The 21,694-nt window shown below is 29.3% G+C and overlaps 2 protein-coding genes across 5 annotated transcripts in view; one reads left to right on the top strand and one right to left on the bottom strand.

The window, feature by feature from the left end:
* heph (polypyrimidine tract-binding protein 1 heph) overlaps window positions 1–21,694 on the top strand; it is a 442,781-nt gene that overhangs the window by 36,282 nt on the left and 384,805 nt on the right. The window lies entirely within an intron of this gene.
* On the bottom strand, window positions 8,493–16,506 carry LOC118450814 (carboxylic ester hydrolase). Its single transcript, XM_085660604.1, has 10 exons — window positions 16,387–16,506; window positions 15,446–15,744; window positions 14,380–14,514; window positions 13,256–13,415; window positions 12,330–12,802; window positions 11,819–11,987; window positions 10,730–10,905; window positions 10,147–10,294; window positions 9,864–10,005; window positions 8,493–9,091 (listed from the first exon to the last, which is right to left on the bottom strand). The coding sequence occupies exons 2-10, from the start codon at window positions 15,650–15,652 to the stop codon at window positions 8,800–8,802; spliced, it is 1,902 nt and encodes a 633-aa protein (XP_085516730.1). The 5' UTR covers window positions 15,653–15,744; window positions 16,387–16,506; the 3' UTR covers window positions 8,493–8,799.

The raw sequence follows: 21,694 nt of genomic DNA, 5'->3' as shown, positions 1-21,694 counted from the left end.
ATAGATTTCGAAAATTCGAAAAACGAAGATTCATTTTTATTTATAGTTCGTTCAAGTAGTTTATCAGTAATTATCTCCAATGAAACGTTTCATTTTTAGGGAATAATAATGAAGGAAAAAACAAATTCCTTGTTTAACAATACCATTTTTTACAACCGACAATTTATCATATATATATATATATTTTTTTTTGTTTTGTTTTGTTTGTTTGTCTTTTTTATTTCCTACAAGTATTTCACATGTATCCTTTTTTTTTTTTTATTCTTTTTTTCGTTTTCTTTTGTATCCTTCCATTTTCTTTTCTTTTTTTTTCTTTTTTCCTTTTTCCATTCCCATTTGAAGCAGAAGGCAGCATCAGTCAAGGAATGTGACACGTGCCCTGCAGACGATCTTCCTCGCATATGTATGTACATCGAAATCATTTGTGATATTATGTGAGAAGGCCACAATGAGAGCCTTGGGCTATCGTAAAGCGTTCGTTCCTCAGATCCATGCGTCTTATTGTCCGTAACTGAGAATCCCTAGGGACTAAGTGAGAGACCTGGAAGAGAAAGAGAGAGAGAGAGAGAGTGAGAAAGAGGAAAAGAGAGAGAGAGAGAACAGTTTCTCCCACGTTATTTCACGATTAATACGCCCCTGCAAAGTGTCTCTCCTCGTTTTACCCCTCCAACAACGTTGTTCGAGTCAAATGGATTTCTATTTGGAATTATCATGGAAATTTCCCACAGGGTGTCTACCATGGATTTGATAATAATTTGATAACGATGTAATTCGATAAAGATAGTTTGATAATGATGAAACGTGAATTCGAATTTCTACAAGTGTTAATTATTATTATTATTATTATTATTATTATTATTATTATTATTATTATTATTATTCTTTATTGCAAACTTTATGACTGGCAAATATTTCTTTTTTGTTTTTACATATTCTGTTTTATCTTTTAATTTTGGTGCCTTTTTTTTTCTTTTTTTTTCTTTTTATTTTGTCTTTCTTTCTTTCTTTCTATCGTATCTATTATTTACATTTACAATAGAATCTAATTTGAAATATTTTATAATATAAGGTAATATATATATATATATATATATATATATATATATATTATTTTTATTATTATTTATTTTGATCTTCTATAATATTATATTTACGAGCCATTAAAACACTCCATTGATATTAATTGGAAATAATAAAAAAAAAATCCATACAGAAAATCTAATTAATTTTCTGAAAAATATTAAAGTGGTAAAATATGAGTGTATACTTTTTTTTTTCTTTTTTTTTTTTAAATTTCTTATAGATCATTTATCTCAAAGCTCAGACGATTTATCGAACATACGTAGGAACGATCGAAATTTCATCGGCCGTTTTATTCTCTCTCTCTCTCTCTCTCTCTCTCTCTCTCTCTCTCTCTCTCTCTCTCTCTCCCTCTCTCTTTTCACTCTTCTCTTTTTCTCTTTTAATTCCACTTGGCATTCCGAGCAAAAGCCACGAGCGAGAAAAAAACAAAACAACTAAAAAAAAAAAAAAGAAAAAAAAATAAAATAAAAAATAATAAAATAAAAGGAAAAAAAAATGCAAAAAGAAAAAAGAGGCGCGACAATTAACCTCTCTTCCGCATCGAGTATCCGCGGATGCAGTCGCGCGAATAAATACGTGCAACGGTCCACAGAGAAGGAAGATCGAAACGTTGCCTGAATGACCGTTGTCGTCGTCGAAACTAGACTCGTGAATTCGCCCGTACGTAGGTCATTCGACCTTTTTATATCGATTTTGAATTTAAAACGTAGGAAGGAGAACGAAACTCGTACGATGCTTATTATCAAAAATATGGTACATTTATATTCGTTCATTTAAACGATCATGTATATATATATTTCTCTCTCTCTCTCTCTCTCTCTCTTTTTTCTCTCTCTTTCTCTCTTTGTTTTATCTAAAAAGAAAGAAAAAGAAAAAAAAAAAAAAAAAAGAAATTCCATTCCGAGAAATGTTCGATTTTATTTAATTGATCAATAAATAGTTAATATAGAAAATTTTTTCTATTACATATCTATAATAATTAATACCGTTCTATTTATGTGTATATATATATATATATATATAAATTTTTTTTTTTAAATAATAATACAAGAGCGCATAGAATATAATACAGTGTATATATTGATAATGCATTTTTTGCGAATTAATGCAGCAATTCATATGAAAATATAATACGCGAAAATTGATACAATTTAATATTGCATATTGCAATATAATAATATTGCACATTATATAATACCTTGAACTATTACTTATACCATGTAATAATTTCTATATCATTAGTAATATAAGTAAGACATATTATATTCATTAAATCAATATTTATTTATACCAAACTAAATTATATAATACATGAACGATATAGTACCGTAATATTATTTATATTAATGTAAATAATAAAAAAATAATAATCATTATCCCCCCCCTCTCTCTTTCTCTCTCTCTTGCAAATCTCACTAAGAGTACCTTTAACATCTAATCTTGACCATATTCATGCAGCTGCTTCCCTATAACTTCGTAATAAATATTTTAACGTATGTACTGAGGTAGGCTAGTCTAACCTAGCCTAGCATAGCCAAGCCAAGCCTAGCCTAGCCTAGCCTAGCCTAGCCTAGCCTAGAGTATAGCTAAGATCAAGAATTTCGTATGCATTTATACTGTAAAAGAGAGATAGAGATAGATGTAGAAACGAGAAAGTGAGAAAGTGTGAGAGAGAGAGAGAGAGAGAGAGAGAGAGAGAGAAAGAGAGAATGGTAATCCAAGCACTCGGCATCCTACAAACGTTGGTGGTTTTGGTCAAATATGGAATAGGCGTGAATCTTAAGACCGAATTAGAGGTGTAGATGTGAGATTAGAGGAAAGTCGGTGAGAACATTCTCTATTTCTCTTTCTCGCACATACGCACATACGCAAAGTGTAATAAAGAGTAAGAGAGAGAGAGAGAGAGAGAGAGAGAGAGAGAGAGAGAGAGAGAGAGAGAGAGAGATAACACATAGACACGATGTACACACATACATGTTCACTCTGAATAACTCTGAAATATTCATTTTCTCATATCGAAGAAGGTTTGCATCTGCTACCTGAAAGCCATGCAACGTTTACAGACTTCCTTAGATCCACAGCAGCCCCTGTCCCCTCCATCACTATTCTCCACCTCAGTCCTCCTCTCATCTCCCTTTCTCGTCATGGGGATACAACAGATTATACGGTAATGCTATAACCCTCGTCTCTAGACCGACTTTACCGTCTTGGTGTAAGACGTCAGACGGCGGCCTTGGGAGGTAGCTTCGCTTACCAATTAATCGAATTTTCGATGTCTACGGGCATCACCGGTGCTCCTCGAACTTTCTCTCTCTCTCTCTCTCTCTCTCTCTCTCTCTCTCTCTCTCTCTCTCTCTCTCCCTCTATCAATTTATCTATCTCTCTATCTATCTGTCTATCTATCTATCTATCTATCTATCTATCTACCTATCTATCTATCTATCTATCTATCTATCTATCTATCTATCTATCTATCTATCTATCTAGCTCGCCCTGTTTAACTATTAGTAACATATATATATGTACATAGATAATACACGTTAGAACAGACATAAGTATATTATACATAGTTAATCATATCATTTAATATTAATGTCGAATTATTAAAAAAAAAAGAAAACGAGAGAAAGAATGAAAAATGAAAAAAAGATGAAAAAAGAGAGAAAGAGAGAGAGAGAGATTAGCTTCTGTTGAAAAGAAATTCTACCCTTACCTATAGTTAAAGGTAAATTTGACTTTTACGTATAAAAGGCTTTCTCGAATGAAAGCACACACATATACGCGCACACAAACATATATATATATATATATATATATATATATATATATATATATATAGAGAGAGAGAGAGAGAGAGAGAGAGAGAGAAAGAGAGAAAGAATGAATAAAGGGCTTAACAGATATACACACACACACAAAAATGTGGTATGTATGTATATATATATATGTGTGTGTGAAAAAAAGAAAAGAAAAAGGGTGACATCGGCTACGATGGACGAGAAAGGAGAAAAGAGTATAAAAAGTGAAAACATTTATCCTGTAGATTCGATCGAGAGTTGCCTCTGGCAAAATTCATTGTTTCTTTGTAAAAAATCGTCCAAATCTACTACGTTGACCGATTTCTATGTACTTGATACAATGATAAAAAGAGAGAAAGAAAGACAAAGAGAGAAAGAAAGAGAAAGAGAGAAAGAGAGAGAGAGAGAGAGAGAGAGAGAGAGAGAGAAAGAGAGAGAGGATAGAAATAGGGAGTGAGACAGGCAATGCTGTGGGAATAGTTGGTGTAATTTCGAAAGGTACTATCGACAGAATGACGATGGAGGTGACGGTGGAGGTGCTACTACTCTGACGAGTGCACTGTAACTGGTATCTATATATAATACATACACACACACACACACATATATATATATATATATACACACACATCTAGTGCTGGGTACAGACGACGACTAGCTGGCATTGTGAACGCACGTAACGAGGGGCAATTTTTGCCAGCTCGAACAATATGTCGCATTAGCGCATTGTACCAGCACCAGTTCGCGTGGCCTCTCGCGTTCCCTCGGGCGTATTCGACCTATGACCGACGACGATGTCATCCGACACGACGAGTACAACTATGACTACGACTACGACGACGATGACGACCACTACCACTATTACTATTACTACTACTACTACTACTACTATTACTATTACTACTACTACTACTATAGCGATGACGACGATGACGACGACGTCGACGACGACGACGACGACGACGACGACGACGACCATCACGCATCCCTCTCGTAATCGATGCTTCTCAATTTGCATTTTGCGCACGGCGAAAGGCCGGAACGACAACGAATGTCCCTAGCCTCTCTATTGCATATCTTCAACTGCATATCTGCATCTCTCCTCTCTCCCTCCGACCTTCCCTGCCCCTTATCCTCTTCTACCTATACTCATAACTATTATCTTTTCAATCTCTGAATAATCCAGCGAGCTTTGATATACCCTCGATGTGAATTAATTTAAATAAAAGGAAGTACAATTTTACGTACTTTTAATTTATTGGGCGTATTATAACTTGCTCATCTTCTTTTTTCTCTTTTACTTTAATTTGTTTACTTTTTTTTTTTTTTTGCTTTTATTTTGCTTTCTCTCTTTTTTCTTTTTTCTCTTTTCTTTCTTACCTCTTCATACAGTCACAATTGTTTGGAGTACTTTTATCGAGTATTTTTTTTTTTTTTAAATATATCCGATCATTTGTTCTTTTTTTTCTCTCATATCTTTTTTCTTGTTTCCTTTTTCTTTCTAATGTTTATTAAAACATAATCGAGCTAAGAACCGATTAAAATTTATCATAAATAACATATTAATCGTGAAGATTAAAGAAGGTACACGTTTTTCGGTAGCTCGACACGAGCTAACGAAGGAAATTGGCGGTGAGAAATCGTTCAATCGGAAGAATGATATCCGTGTCGAAGGTAAACACTTGGCCAACGGAAGTACCAAAAGAGAGAAGTGCTATGAGCAAGAGAGATAGAGAATGAGAGAGTGAGAGTGAGAGAGAGAGAGAGAGAGAGTGAGTGAGTGAGTACGTAAACTAGGCTTAGCCTTCGTCAACGTAACCCGTTTTAGTGCGAAAACCACTCGAAAAACAATTGTACAACTGTGCTGAACAAACAATTTGTTCACGTGAACTTCATCAGAGTTCGAACTTATTTGTCTATGCAAATCGTCAATCAATGAGTCTACTCCGATTCTATTCATCTCTCTCTATCTCTTCCGCTTTCTCTCTCTCTCTCTCTCTCTCTCTCTCTCTCCCTCCCTCTGTTTTCTTCACTTTTTATCTCTTTTCATGAGCGAATTTCTTTTTTATATGCGAGTTAAAGAAAAATAATAAGAATTTACTAATACGGCCTGTTTCTTTCTTCTGTCAACAAAAAAAAAAGAAAAAAAAAAAAGAAAAACAATTGTTTTCTCTTCCGCGTACGATACAATATTATTCTATCTTTTAACGTCCTCTTATCTAGCTTTTCGAGAGAAAAAAAAAAGCAAAGAAAATAAATAAATACATAACAGCCCTCTCTCTCTCTCTCTCTCTCTCTCTCTCTCTCTCTCTCTCTCCCTCCTTCAGTATATAATATAAATAATAATATAAAAAAAGTAAAAGAAAAAAAAACCAAGAGGATGGAGAAGAGAGAGAGAGAGAGAGAGATTAGATAACACTTACAAAAGTAACCATATTAAAAATTTTATATTATTATCAATATCATTATTATTTATGTGCTTATATGTCGTTATGTCAAATTATATTGATAAGGCTAAGAACATTTCTCCATCCCTATTTTCACTTCTCTCTCTCTCTCTCTCTCTCTCTCTCTCTCTCTCTCTCTCGCTCTCTCTTGCATATATAATAAAAAAATAGAAAAGAAAAGGAAGAAGAACAAAAGGATTGGAACAAAGAGATTAGATAACATTTACTGAAATAACCATATTAATTTCCATATTATTATTAATATAATTATTATATCACGTATACTTTATATCGAATTATATTGATAAGGTAAGAATATTTCTCTCTCTCTCTCTCTCTCTCTCTCTCTCTCTCTCTCTCTCTTTCAGTATATAATAAAAAGTAAAAAAGGAAAAGAAGAAAAACAAAAAGATAGATAGATAGATAGATAGATAGATAGATAGTTAGATAGATAGATAGATAGAAAGAGGCACAGAGAGAGAGAGAGAGAGAGAGGGACAGAGAAAGAAGAGAGATAAAGAGAGAGTGAGAGAGAGAGAGAGAGAGAGAATGGATTAAAAGGGGAAGGTAGATGATTAATTTCTTCGAGAGCACGTCAGGGACGTCGGCCGTAGGAAGTAACGAAACTGAATGTTGCATATTTTATATATGCGTTAACTCTCCTCCACGGTGAACTTTATTTCGAGCGAATTTCATTATGCCTTTCGTTTATTAGCCCCGTACAGTTAGGCCAACGAGACGGTTCCCTATCCCATGGGATATATCTCGTACCGGTATTACGCTCTTTGCTGCTGTATTTGCTGAAGGAGAACTACTTCTCTCTCTCTCTCTCTCTCTCTCTCTCTCACACTCTCTCTATCTCTCTTTCTCTCTCTCTCTCTCTTTCTCTCTTTCTGTTTTTTTATCTTGCAATCTTACGATGTAACTGTAAAATTAAATACGAATAACTTCGAATAAACGAATTAAACTTCGGATTTATATTGCATTATATCAATGCGGATTAAGTTTGTTTTTATATTCCTATTTTTTTTTTTTTTTCTTATCGATTTGAATTAAAAAAAAAAATATATATATATATATATTATATATTTAGGTATATAAATTAGTATATAAGATCTTTAGAAAATAAAGCCTACTAATCGCAAAACTATTTGGAATTTTGGTGAGTTTAAAATGAGCGATAGAATGTCTATGGCGTTGAAAATAGTGTTCAAAAAAAAAAAAGAAAAAAGAAAAAGAAATGGAAGGCACCAAATCAAATGACAAAAAGAAAAGTAGTCTATTCTAATTGGTTTCGATCGTTTCGAGAAAATAAATGTTAATAAGCAATAATAAATTAATTGATCATGGGAAAAGAAAAAATACTTAAAATTCTTTTAAATATCTATTCTGTCCATTTATCTATCCGTATATCTATTTATTTGCAATTGAAGAGAATTTTAGTTGCATGGGTTATAAATTGACAAATTAATTTGATTTTCTTCAATTAGTTGGTCCGAGATTAGATTGACCATTTCATGGACGTTAAGTGTTAACGTGCATGAACGAATTGTTTTGATTGTGTTAATTATCTTCATACGTGCTTACACGTGTATTTTGAGAGAGAGAAATATATATATATATATATGTAGATATGTGAAATATATATATATATATTGGTACAACATTCGGAATGATACTTCCTAACAGCACATATTTAAACACTAATTAAGTACCCACAAAATAGAATCTGTTTGCCTGTCACATTTCGAGCAATACCACGAACATGGCTATCGAACTCAGCGTCACATTACTATTGTGTTAGATCTATACTATTGTAGAGAGAGAGAGAGAGAGAGAGAGAGAGAGAGAACTGTCAGCATTGGCAAATCTATTTCGATACCAAATGTCGATTCTCGTTGACCAAACTATTGTTAATTAGAACATTGAACGGAATTGAACGATCGATTATTTTTTAATCCTCTATAACCTTATTTTTTTATTTATTTAATGTATACATATATATATATATATATATATATATATATATATATGTATGTATATATCGAAATTAGAAAATTTCTAATTAACAAATATTAATATTTCGATAAGTTAATTAATATTTTATTTGATTAATTATTATGAAACAATATAAGCGTATCTAATTATTTAATTATAAACTAATAATGAACACATCAATTGATCTATTTAATTTTCTACAAGTGTGGGCCAAAAATTATAAAAATAATTATAAACGTCATTTATTCCTTATTGAAATCTTTCATTATTTGATGTAAAAAAAGAAACAGAGAAAATTTTCTATGATTGTTCCAATGTAACCTTTGACCCACCTTAAGGAACTATCAGCACATCTAGGAACTTTCGGCTCAATTCTTTACTAACAAGACGAAAAGAAAGATAGATATAGAAGAATATATATATATATATATATATATATATATATTAGGTTTAAAAAATGATCTGAATTAGTATCACACTGATAATATAATATTGGCTAATATAATTAATAAATAAATATATTCGATTGTACTAAAACGATATCCACGATTTGTTTCTTCGATTTCTTCCGTCTCGTTGTTATCTAAATACCATTCATTAAATTCTTCATTAAAATTATACATTAAATTATCCCAAAATTTCATTCTATCCGTAAGATAATTTTTCTCTATCGTCACATAAACATCTTTTGAACCATTGAAAAGCATGTATTCGTGATGATAACGATATGCCGGCCAATTGGGTGTACTCCAAGTACTCGGTATCCTGTAAATACGTAATAGCGATTAGGATCCAAGGATCATCTGGATTATAGTCGATCGAATGTTCTGCCAACGTTGATAACGTTGAACGTTAAGTTACATATATGGTTGAACTATATACATTCATTCGTTCTATACGTTCCTTCCGTATATCTACATATGTATTATGTATGTATGTATATATGTATATATGTATGTATGTATATATGTACGTCAGTAATATAACGATAATTATATTCTCGATCGATAATTAATTTCTCCTCTAATACGATCAAATTCTTATTATTATCTTATTGTTTCTTTTTTTAACTTAATCATGATGACTCTTTTGACTTATTACTTTGTCAGAATTTTTTTTTTATCGAACGTCCAATTTTTTGTTCTCCGTCAATTATCTTTGCGTCGAATTAGAAAGAAAAGAAAAGAAAAAAAAAACAATAACAACAACAACAAGAAATAAAATCAATCGGTAACAACGATTACGCTTATGATTGATTAATTACTTGAATTCATTTGGATTTTAATTATTTTAATTATTATCGTACTTTTGATCGATCAATTTCCCTTCAATTCGATCGTATTCGATCTAATTATTTCCTTTCATTTGTTTTTGTGTTGAGAAAAGAATAACGAAATGAAAAAAAAAAAAAAAAGAAAAACAATGACGATATCAATAATTATAGACTTTTGTACGATTAATTTCTTCGAATCGATATCGATTCTAATTATTCTTAGATTTTCAATTCTTACGATTAAATCGAATATAAATTTCTTACCCTGTTCTCATAAAGTGCGACCATAATTCCGTCACTATATTGATCATGGTATTATCGCTGTCAGTATTTAACGGTATCAATGATTCATACTCTTTGTTCAATATAGGAAAGAAATAATTAAGTTCGTCGCCATGATTGACACCTATCAAAACACATCTTGTCAATTGCGTTAAATTACGTACGAATCTATAAAAGAAAAAAGTTAAAAAAAAAAAAAAAAGAAAAAAAAAGAAAGAAAGACCGAAAATATTTTTTATGCGAATACATAATAGAACACTTTTACCGTAAGATACTCGAGTGCCATTTTTCAATCTGCTACTAAATTTGCCGGAATAAGCGAAACAATAGAAAAATAAATTCGATTTCATGACTTTCGATAAATATTTAACAGTTTTATACGTTGGCCATGTGAATAGACTGTCACCTGCCATCTGAAAATTAAAAGAGGTAATATTTGAAAAAAAAAAAGAAAAAAAAGAAAAAAGAAATAATAATAATAATAATAATAATAATAATAATAATAATAATAATAATAATAATAATAATAAAGCGATACGTAGATATAGACATGTTCTTTTTTTTTTTTTTTTTTTTTTTTTTTTTTTTTTAATTTTATAATTTCTCTTATTTTCATATCTTCACGATAACTCCTTTTCGAGGCTTGGATTAATTTTCTTTTTTCTTTTTCTTTTTCTTTTTTTTTTCTTCCTGCAAATCGTAAGAACTACAAGTGTCGAAACTTTTGGGCCCATCGTATATTTAACATAAAAAGTTTACTTGATTAGAATGCAATTGCGTTTAAATAAATAAATAAATAAAATAGGCAAACGATTTTTTCGATAAATCTAATGTTTTTATATACTCACCTTAGTGATATTCTTTAATAGAATGTTAGTACCGTTCTCGCCGAAATAAAAATCTTTTATGGCTCTCGTAAAATTATCCACATTGTTAATAACATCCTGAACTTCTAAAAATCCTGGTAATAACGCTTCGAAATTATTCATAAAAGTCATCACTTTCTTCGAATCACCGTAAAAATCTGAATAAAAATAAAAGGAAAAGACAATAAAAAAGAAATAAATAATATCAAAGGTCAAAAGTAATAAAAATTGGGAGAATGATGTTTCCGTCATTAAAGTTATATTATATTAGAAAGACGTCTACACGAGGGTCAAGTATGACTAATTTTTTTTTTTTTTTTTTTTTTTTTTTTTTTTATATATATATACATAATGGAATCATATTTTTTTATTATTGTTAATTGATTCAGCTCGTAATTCTTTGTGAAAAAATAAAAAAAATATATTGGTATTAACGTACTTACGTAGAAGAAACAAATTTTAATTGAAATATTGTCAAGAAACAAATTACAGATTTATTACATTAATAAATAAATAATAATACATTGTAATATTATTTATAAGTAAAAGATAATGATTTTGTTTCTTAGAAATATTTAAATTAAAATACTTTGATACATTTATAATAAATGATATAATTAAATTATAAAATATAATAAATAAAATAATAATTAATTAATTGAAATATTTCAATTAAAATTGAAAGAAATTTAAATTAAATCCCTTTAACGCTAATAATCCATGTGCATTCTAATTGCGATTCATTCTATTTTTTTTTTCTTTCTTTTTCTTCGTTCTTTTTTTTTTCTTTTTTTTCTTTTTTTTCTTTTTTTAAGTGACGGACATCTTCGGGTCGCCGCGAGGGCCATTTTAACAACCCCTTTGCTTTTTTAGAGATTTCATTCGAAAGTCAAATTGAATTCGTACTTATTAATCTACCAAGATAATTATAAAAAAACACGTGAATAATTCAGTTTCAGTAATAATAGTAATAATAAGAATAAGAAAAGGAAGAAGCATAAAATAGAAATAGAAATAGAAATGGAAAAAGGAGGAGAAGAAGAAGAAAAAAAAGAAGAAGAGGAGTTTTACCAAATGTCTTGAGTAAACCTTCATCCTGGACGACTCCTATTATACAGGGTATGTCGTGAAAAAGTTGTTTTTTCATAATTTCCATAGGATACATCGTTAAAATGGCGTCACTGGATTCTTCCTCAATTGTTGGTCCAAAAAAGCAATATTGATACTTATGTTGGGAATACTAAAAACGAACATATAATAATTATATTAGAAAAATATAATCAAGTATCAAGATTAATCGTCGTGTCATTAGTACTCCGATATTTTTACATGTTCACTTTTAAATATATATATATATATATATATTTATGATTTGTTCACATAAAAAAGAAAAAAAAGAAAAGAAAGAAAGAAAGAAAAAAAAAATATTCATTGTTATAAAATTAAAACTTCGGATTCACCAATTAAAGATCATTAGATCGAATAAATCTTAACATATTATTATTAATTCGTACAAATAAATCTGTTCATTCGTTAATACCAATGACAATCGGATAATAATGAAAGATGAAATTTTTTTTACGATATAGGAAAGATCCATTAAAATCTTGTTGGCGTCCAATGATCTCATACAATCAATTATTTCTTGATCGTAATTAATAAAGATATTATTGTAATTTTCATAAATATATTTCTCTTTAAGATCATCATTAATCTCGGTAACATTATCATCCAACGTTTTATTGAATTTTTTCGAACAACCAAGATCATCGGCCATGTTCTTTGATATTTTTCTAATGATATGTTTCGGATGTACTGCCCATGTCGCCAATGCGGAACCACTGAGTAATATATATTTATCAAAAAGACCTTCAGTTTTTTTCGATAAAGTTAAAATATGCACCGCCGCTGCACCAGCGCTTTGTCCCATCAATGTAACAGAATTACGATCACCGCCAAAACTCTCAATGTTTTCTTTCACCCATTTCAAGGCCATCGTTATGTCCTTCAATCCATAATTACCAGGCGAGGCATAACTGGCCAAACTAAAAAATCCTAAAACAAGATATTCAACTTTTTAAAAATCTTAAATCATTAATCATCTTAATGATCTTTAATATCTTTCCTCCTTTTTTCTCTTTTTTCTTTTTTTTTCTTTCTTTTTTTTTTGTTTCTTCTTCTTCTTCTTTTTCAGAAGACAGAACGGTTGAAAAGTTCTTAAGCGATGTTAAAAGTAAAATTATACTCCTTTTCTTTTACCTTTTCTTTTCGTCTTTTCTTCTTTTTTTTTAAATCGACAAACTACAAGTTCAGCTTTTGCAAAACTACATGGGCCAACTAAAGAGCCCGAATAATAGCCTCTCGAAATGGGAGTAAATTGATTTTTAAAAAAGGAACCTAAGAACTTTTGAACCCTTCTCCTCCATCCCACTCCCTCCTGAAACTTTTGTCTAACTCCTCCTGAAAAGAAAAACTTTCAATTTCTATCACGTATTCATGGATCATTACCTAAAGGACCCAATCGATAATTTAAGACGACTAGTATCACTTGCTGATCGGCCCAATAAGCCGCCGAGAATATTGTACTATTGTTGCTACCTATATTAAATGCTCCACCATGAATAAATACCAATACAGGATGTTTAGTATTTTCTTCCTGACGTTGATTCTATAATCATCGAAAATAATTGTATAAATTGTTAGCATTGTAAATATCGCATTGTAAAAGAAACGTGTAATCATAAATATTTATTATCTATAAACATAAAAATATTTATAGACATGATACATATATACATACATACATACATACACATACACACATATATATATATATATATTTATATGTGTACGATACGTATATGTGTATTATATACGATCCTCAGAGAGATGTATCATTAAGTGGCTAAATATGTGGCGAATGACAGCATTGCCAACCTTGACTCGTTTACATTTAATTAAATCACGTGATAATACAACCTTGGGGCTTAATCAAGCTCGTGTTCCATTTTCGAAAGAGCCTGAAAATTTGTTTTCGGTACGGTGCACTTGGAAACAAATTTTGTCGACGGACCCTATTCATGATATTTGTGTAAACACGGACTTTAAACCCCGTTAGTTTGAAATAAAACGATTTTCAACGGAGTACACCTAGCCCAGGGAACGAGTGATATTGAAATCGATCCGTCCGTATTCATGCTTTCATGATTGATGATCGGATGCTTTTGAACAATTCAAGAGATCTATGCAGTTTTTCTTGTTGTTCTTATTGTATCTCGTTGTTGTTATGGTTGTGTTGTTGTTGTTGCTGTTGTTGTTGTTGTTGTTGTTGTTATTATAGTAATAATAGTAGTAGTAGTAGTAGTAGTAATAGTAATAGTAATACTTGTAATAGTTACTGTTCTTGTTCTCGTCGTTGTATTTTTTTTTTTTCTTTTTTTTTTTCCCACGTTTATATAAATATATATATATACATATTTTTTTTTCTGTCTATTCTCTATTTTTAAACACTTAAATAACAATTGACGTATGCATTTCATCAAAGATTCACATATTTTTTTTTTTTTGGTTTTGTTTCGTTCTTTTTTTCTGTTTTTTTTTATTTTTTTTTTTTTTTTTTTTTGTAATATTACCGCTGGCACGTAGACGTTCAGATAAAGACAATCCTCTGAGCCAATTATCGTGTTAAATTCGATGAGTTGTAGGCACGGCATAGTATCATATTTTGCTTCTAATTCGTCCCATGTATTATTCCAAGCTCTTGGTTCCTAGAAAAGAATAATGTATCATTGACGGAATAATGCGCAATTAATTTTTATGTATGTTTAATCCTCATTGATATGATTTTTCCATGAAAAATTATTTGTAATTTTTCCCATATTTACGATATCCCATGGTAGATATATTGCGTATAATTTTAAATAAGAATTATTTTTTATTTATTAAAATATTTCTATCAAAAGTAATCCGCATTTGATTAATCATTTATTTGCTAAATTATTAAACTATTTCCGTCTAACGACAATTGTTATTTTTTTACTTGTAATGTAGGTATATATATATATATACATAACAATATATAAGTAGATACATAACAAAAGAAAATTATCTACTTGACAATTCTTTTTTTAAACCATTTATCATTAATCACCTGTTATCTTTTTTCCACATGGAAAATAGATACATATACACTGGGTATACTTTAAACAAAATTTATCTATTTGAAAGTTTCTCTATTATCAATCAAAATAATCGTCTGTTATTAATTAATTATTTTTTTGTTCAATTAAACTAATCTCTCTTTTTCTCCCTCTCTCTTATAAATATACAGTTACTATTTTTTCATTGGCTAAGAAAATTTTATATAAAACGATTATACTTCAAACAAAAATATGGATATTAATTTGTTTGAAAATTTTTATCGAAAAAAAACATAATCTCAATTATCTAATTTAATTATCTATTATCTTTTTTTTTTTACCAGACGTAATAATCTCTTTTATAAATATACAAGTTACAATTTTTTCATTGATCAATGAAAACTTTAATATAAATTTATTATACCTAAAAACAAAATTATCCTGTCCTTATTATAGTTACTATCGTAAATAGTTAATCTTTTATAAAATTTTAACAATATATTTTGTATATTCAATTGGATTTATAAATTCTCATAATGAAATAATTCATAATACATACACGAAATCTTAGATCACCAATCGGTGGTTCCGCATACGGTATACCAAGAAAAGTGGCAATGTTTAATCCAAGCGAACTCTTCGTCCATTTTCCAACGATCGATCCAAACTTCGTCTCGATCATAGGAGATCTATCGATATTTTCAAAATCGATAGCGAGTATCACCGTTAAAAATAATAATAAAATGGCAAATCCTTCGGGCAACATTATATAAAAACGAAAAATCTAATATGGAGATATATAAGACAACGTATCGTTCCGTTATGTCCGTAGCGAATGAACAAGATCATACCGACTGACTGAAACAAAATGGATGGAAACATCGAAACTTTTAATTACGTAACATAATACTAGAATCAGAGCAAGCAACGTGCGCATAAACAAACTGCGCAGGAATGATGATGATCATATTCGTTTTCGAGTTTTCCACTATGGAAACAAAAAAAAAAAAAAAAATATATATATATATATATATATATATATATATATATATGTAAATGCCGGAGTTAATATCCCGAGCGTAGGGGTTAAAGGTCCTTGATAGGTTCCCCGACTTCTTCGACAGTATCCGTCGATTGCGTTATAGTTTCACACGTTTCTCTCGAGATACGAGAACCCTTAATTTGAAATAAATCAAGTGAAGGCTTGCTATTTCTTATTTTTGTTTTTTCTTTTTTTTGTTTATCGAATATACGAATCATGCGATAGGAATTCATAACACCTAATTGAAAGTTTTCTTATGGCTTTACGATTTTCTTTATAACACTTAATAATGTCGTTCAAATGTCAGACGTTACATCGTTCAAACGTTCTTTATCTATACGATTGATCTTAATTTCTCGTAAGCCGTATACCGTACATATGTACGTACGTTAAAAAAAAAAAAATATTACAAAGGTTTTAAACGATCGTATGATTCTCTATTAAAGAATAGAACAAACCTGTTAGCCGTGTATCCTACGTCGTTGACGTTTGACGTTTTAATGTATATCACTTATGACATATATATATTCTCTCAATATTTACTATGTCTCTACTACGATACATACGTTCGATGTAATCATTTTACGTGTTGACTCGGAATTTTGATTGTATATATGATTGATATATATACATATGTATATGAAGCGATCGTAAAACTTCCCCTTGTTTCCTTCCCCCTACCACACCTTAAAGTCCACGAGTATAACATTCATTTATATTCTACACAATTAAGATCAGAAGTTTGTGCCCGGAAATAATAACCTATCTATTTGTCCGATTGTGTCAAAGTACATTGGCTCAATCTTTTGCTCGAAACGATAATTTATGTGTGTGTGTGTGAGTGTGTGTGTGTGCGTGTATTTTCTTTATTTAGACATAATGGATGACAATTACTAATGCTATAGATATAACAAATACGATACGTTGAAATTGTAATTGATAAAACGAAATAGAATGATAAAAATATTGACATAAAACGTTTCAACGATTTTCTTCATTGTGTAATTGACCGTGAAATATATCTAATATTATAAATGTCATCATAAAATTAAATGTGAATGTTCTACGATTATTCCATTAAAATCCTAGATTATATATTTATAAACTTTGATAACGATATTGTTAAATGTTCTGATAAGGAAATACGATGAAAAAATTCTCTTTTCATCTCATTGTGATACATACACGTCTCTACATAGTATATATAAATCGTTTTGTTCAAGTCGTATAATCTCTCTCTCTCTCTCTCTCTCTCTCTTTCTCTCTCTTGTTTACTATATTGTTTAATGTCGTATTCCTGGAAAATAACAACCAAGGAGAGATAACGTAAGACATTTAAATTTATGTAGACATTTAAATTCGACAAAACGATAATAAGCAATATATTTGTTGTTATCCTTGTTATTTATTTTTTTTTTTCCTTTAACGTATATGCAATTCTCAAAAATGAACACGTTTTGTATAATAATATATGAACACTTTCAAACATGAAAAAAAGAAAAGAAAAAAAAAATTTTGAATATATATATATATATATTGTATTTTTTATTATATATTCAACTTTTTTTTAATCGTTCATAATTTAATCCAATTTAAACTTCTCTTCGATTCGTCTCGAATCGGATCGTTCCGATTCAATTATTATCCTAAAATTGCAGGTGCATAAATTACAGATGATAATTTCCAAATGAAAAATCGTCTTGAAACGAAATAACCGAATGTTTTCTTCTTTTTTTTTTTTTTTTTTTTTACTTCAGTTTTTTTTTCTTTTCTTCGTTTGTTAAAAAAAAAAAAAAAAAAAAAAAAGAGAGATAGAAAAACTATTTACAAAAATCGTATGGTACGAAAAAATTCGTAACATAACAGCAATAATTTTGTTTTCTAGCCGAACGCGTAAAATAAGGACAATAGCTCAATTGAATTTTTTTTATATGAAATTATATTTTTTTAATCGCACAGACAAATACAACTTGACCATTCACTATAAAAAAAAAAAATATTAACCAATATGTTAAATTATTACTTCAAAAGATATTTCACAATTATATCATCTTATATACGAAAGGAAAAGTCTTTCGTGTTTTTGATCTATCAAATTCTTACATTGGCAATTATTAATAGATCTTTTATTATTAATTTTAAATAAACAAATTAAAATTTACATAATTACAATGAAAATTTTCATGATTTCATTGTATTTATGTCGTCATTACGAAAAAAAAGAAAAATATTCAATTTAAAAAATTATTAACAAAATCCATTTTATTATAACAATATTATTGGAATGTTTAAATAAATAAAGGACGAATTATATTTGAAAATGGTGTTTGAATCAAGTCTCTACGATTTTTCGTTCGGAAGATATCGTCTTCGAAAGATTTTCATTCATAATTTATATGTTACAGCTGTTCGTAGTAAGGTTAGTAGTAGTAGTAGTAAATTCTCGAAATTTATATAGGTCACTGTGTCACTACTTTAATTTGAATGAAATTATGTAGGTCAGTGTGTCAACGTAAACTCCTTCCATTTATATGGAAATATCTCAGGAACTATAAATCGTAGAAACTTGAATCGGGTATCATTTTAAAGAGCAAAATCATCTCTAATTTTCTAACATATTGTTAATAAATAATTAACAATTTGTTATAAACAATTTGTCATGAAAAAATCTTTAGGCACTAGGATCATCTGATTTCGTCGGGAAAAGAAAATGAAAAAAAAAGAAACATTCAAATTCCAAATGATTTATAAAAAAAATTATATAAATTAATTAATAATTAATAAACAAATTACTTTTTTATATTATCAATGGTAACATTCGTTAATTGCATGAGAATATCTCAGGAACTTAAATCGGGTATCATTTTAAAGAGCAAAATCATCTCTAATTTTCTAACATATTGTTAATAAATAATTAACAATTTGTTATAAACAATTTGTTATGAAAAAATCTTTAGGCACTAGGATCATCTGATTTCGTCGGGAAAAGAAAATGAAAAAAAAAGAAACATTCAAATTCCAAATGATTTATAAAAAAAATTATATAAATTAATTAATAATTAATAAACAAATTACTTTTTTATATTATCAATGGTAACATTCGTCAATTGCATGAGAATATCTCAGGAACTTAAATCGGGTATCATTTTAAAGAGCAAAATCGTCTCTAATTTTTCGACATATTGTTAATAAATAATTAACAATTTGTTATAAACAATTTGTCATGAATAAATCCTTACGCACTAGGATCATCTGATTTTGTCGGAAAAAGAAAATGAAAAAAAAGAAACATTCAAATTCCAAATGATTTATAAAAAAAATTACATAAATTAATTAAAATTAATTAATAAACAAATTACTTTTTTATATTATCAATGGTAACGTTCATCAATCGCATGAGAATATCTCAGGAACTATGAATCGTAGGGACTTGAATCGGGTGTCATTTTAAAGAGCAAAATCGTCTCTAATTTTTCAACATATTGTTAATAAATAATTAACAATTTGTTATAAACAATTTGTCATGAAAAAATCTTTAGGCACTAGAATCATCTGATTTTGTCGGGGAAAAAAAAAATATTCAAATTACAAATGATTCATAAAAAAAATTACATAAATTAATTAATAATTAATAAACAAATTACTCCATTAGACGTATATTTCAATTGTGTGGGAATATTTCTAAAATTAAAAATTTTTAATACTTGAAACAAATACGCTAAGTAAATGCATTATAAGCATTTATTCTGCGTTCACTATATGCTTATTTTGCGCTTACGTTGCACTTAGCTTTCACTTATCTTACGCTTAGCTTATATCATTATACGTAAACTGGTATTTGATAATTTAAAAAATCCACTCTCTTACTATCAATATTTATCTCTCTACGTGGTTGCATATCAATATGTAAACTGAAATAATAATTTTTTCGGTATACACGGATTAATACGATTCTTTTTCTTTTATAAAGTACGTCAAATTGCATTGATTAATGCAATAAAAAGTATATGACTCCACTACAAAAAAAAAAAAAAAAAAAAAAAATTATCACTGTCACATACGGGAACATTTCTTATCCTCCCTACGAAATCAAAAAACTTTAATTGGAACGATCTTTTTTAAAATTTACATTAAAACGTAAATATTTCAGTTGAAAGTTTTGAACAAAAAAAAAAATTTCATGACTCACTCTATGTATATATATATATATATATATATACACATATGTGTATATAGATTACTACTAACTTAAAAGGGTGCCAGTAATACGGTCGGTACCATGACAAAGGATCTGCTTCTGCCAACGGAAGTCCTAACAATTTCCTGACAAGGAGCTTCCCCTGAGAATTTCCGGTCCGTTTCCACGAGAAATCTCTACATCAGCATCGCGAGTTACGCCTTGTTTACCGAGCCGTTTATATCTCTTCTTGGCATTAGTTATGCCTTCTTCTTCGATTCTAATTCCCCTTTATTCCATTTCCCCTACATCCTTTATCCCCTTCCTACCTTCTTATTACTTTTCCCCCTTTTGCGATTACGAAAGTTAGATAATTAAACGATATTTCCTTTTGAAAGATTTAATACAATTTACTTCTTTGATCTAGATATTAAATGAATAACATTTAATTGAAATGATTTTATATTTTCAAACGTAGATAAAATTCTGATAAAAGTGAAAACAATGTTTGATTGAAGCCACATATATAACGTTCAAACTTATGATATTTCAAACGTGAATGATTTCGACGAAGTGAAAGCTATATTTGATGAGCATATTTATATTTTCAATTTGTATGTCGAACGAACAAATCTGATTAAAACGTTGAAAAATCAATTTTGAGAAGAAACGCGTTTCACGTTCGTGACGATATTTTAAATGAAAAATATTGATAAAATATGTAACAACGTTAATCAGTTTTATCATTTGGTTGTAATGTGCGGTAAGATGACGGATAAAAAAAAAAAGAAAGAAACGAAGAGAAAAGAAAAAGAGAGAAAAAAATAAGAGAAAGAAAGAGGTACGATTCGAAAAAAGCAAAACAAAAAAAGAAGAAGAAGAAGAAGAAGAAGAAGAAGAAGAAGATGAAGAAAGAGAAAAAAAACCGACGATAGAGGAAACGTACTCGAAAACAATAGTCGGATGTAAAATCTCGCATGATCAGCTGCATTTTGCAGTAGAATCTCCTAGGAACGAGTGGAAGTATGAAAATGCGTCGTTGCGCACGTTCGAAAATCTTTTGCCGGGATCCTTGTCGAGGTTTTATTTTTATGGGATTTCTTAAAAAAAAAAAAAAAAGAGAGAGAAAAAAAAGAGAAGGAAAAAAAAATTACATGAAAATCAGAAGAAACGAATAGAAAATTTCGATGTCATGGAAGAAAAGTGTTCGATCGAATGAGAATAAAACTCATAAGAACTTTTTTTCTTGTTCTTTTTTTTTTTCTTTTTTTTTCTTTCTTTTTTTCCACGCGGATTAATCTTCTCGAAGGAGGAACGAAGAATAATTAATGAAAACAAAAAAAAAAAAAAAAAAAAAATTATAAAAAATAAAAAGAAAAAAGAAACTAGTTGGAAGTCACGATGATCATCACACCAAAGAAAATTGTGATCTAACGAAAAATCATATGAATAATATTCATGTACAAGACAACGGTTTATGATTGTATAACAATTCAAAAACATACTCGTAGACTCGAATATATTTCCTTGGTCGCGTTAAATGCTCGAGCTGCGTCAGATTACGAGACTATTTGTCGCGGTCGACTAAG

The sequence above is a fragment of the Vespa mandarinia genome, chromosome 12 (assembly GCF_050613455.1).
Source record: "Vespa mandarinia isolate Hongniang chromosome 12, ASM5061345v1, whole genome shotgun sequence".
Taxonomy (NCBI): Eukaryota; Metazoa; Arthropoda; class Insecta; order Hymenoptera; family Vespidae; genus Vespa; species Vespa mandarinia.
Note: the sequence above shows the minus strand (reverse complement) of the source record. Positions and strands in the feature narration are given on the sequence as shown.

Coding starts and splice junctions, on each gene's coding strand:
- LOC118450814 (XM_085660604.1), bottom strand. CDS start 15,652: ATGTTGCCCGAAGGATTTGCCATTTTATTATTATTTTTAACGGTGATA. Junction 14,515..15,445: donor TTGGTGATCTAAGATTTCGT/GTATGTATTATG, acceptor ATTCTTTTCTAG/GAACCAAGAGCTTGGAATAA. Junction 10,295..10,729: donor TATTAAAGAATATCACTAAG/GTGAGTATATAA, acceptor TTTAATTTTCAG/ATGGCAGGTGACAGTCTATT.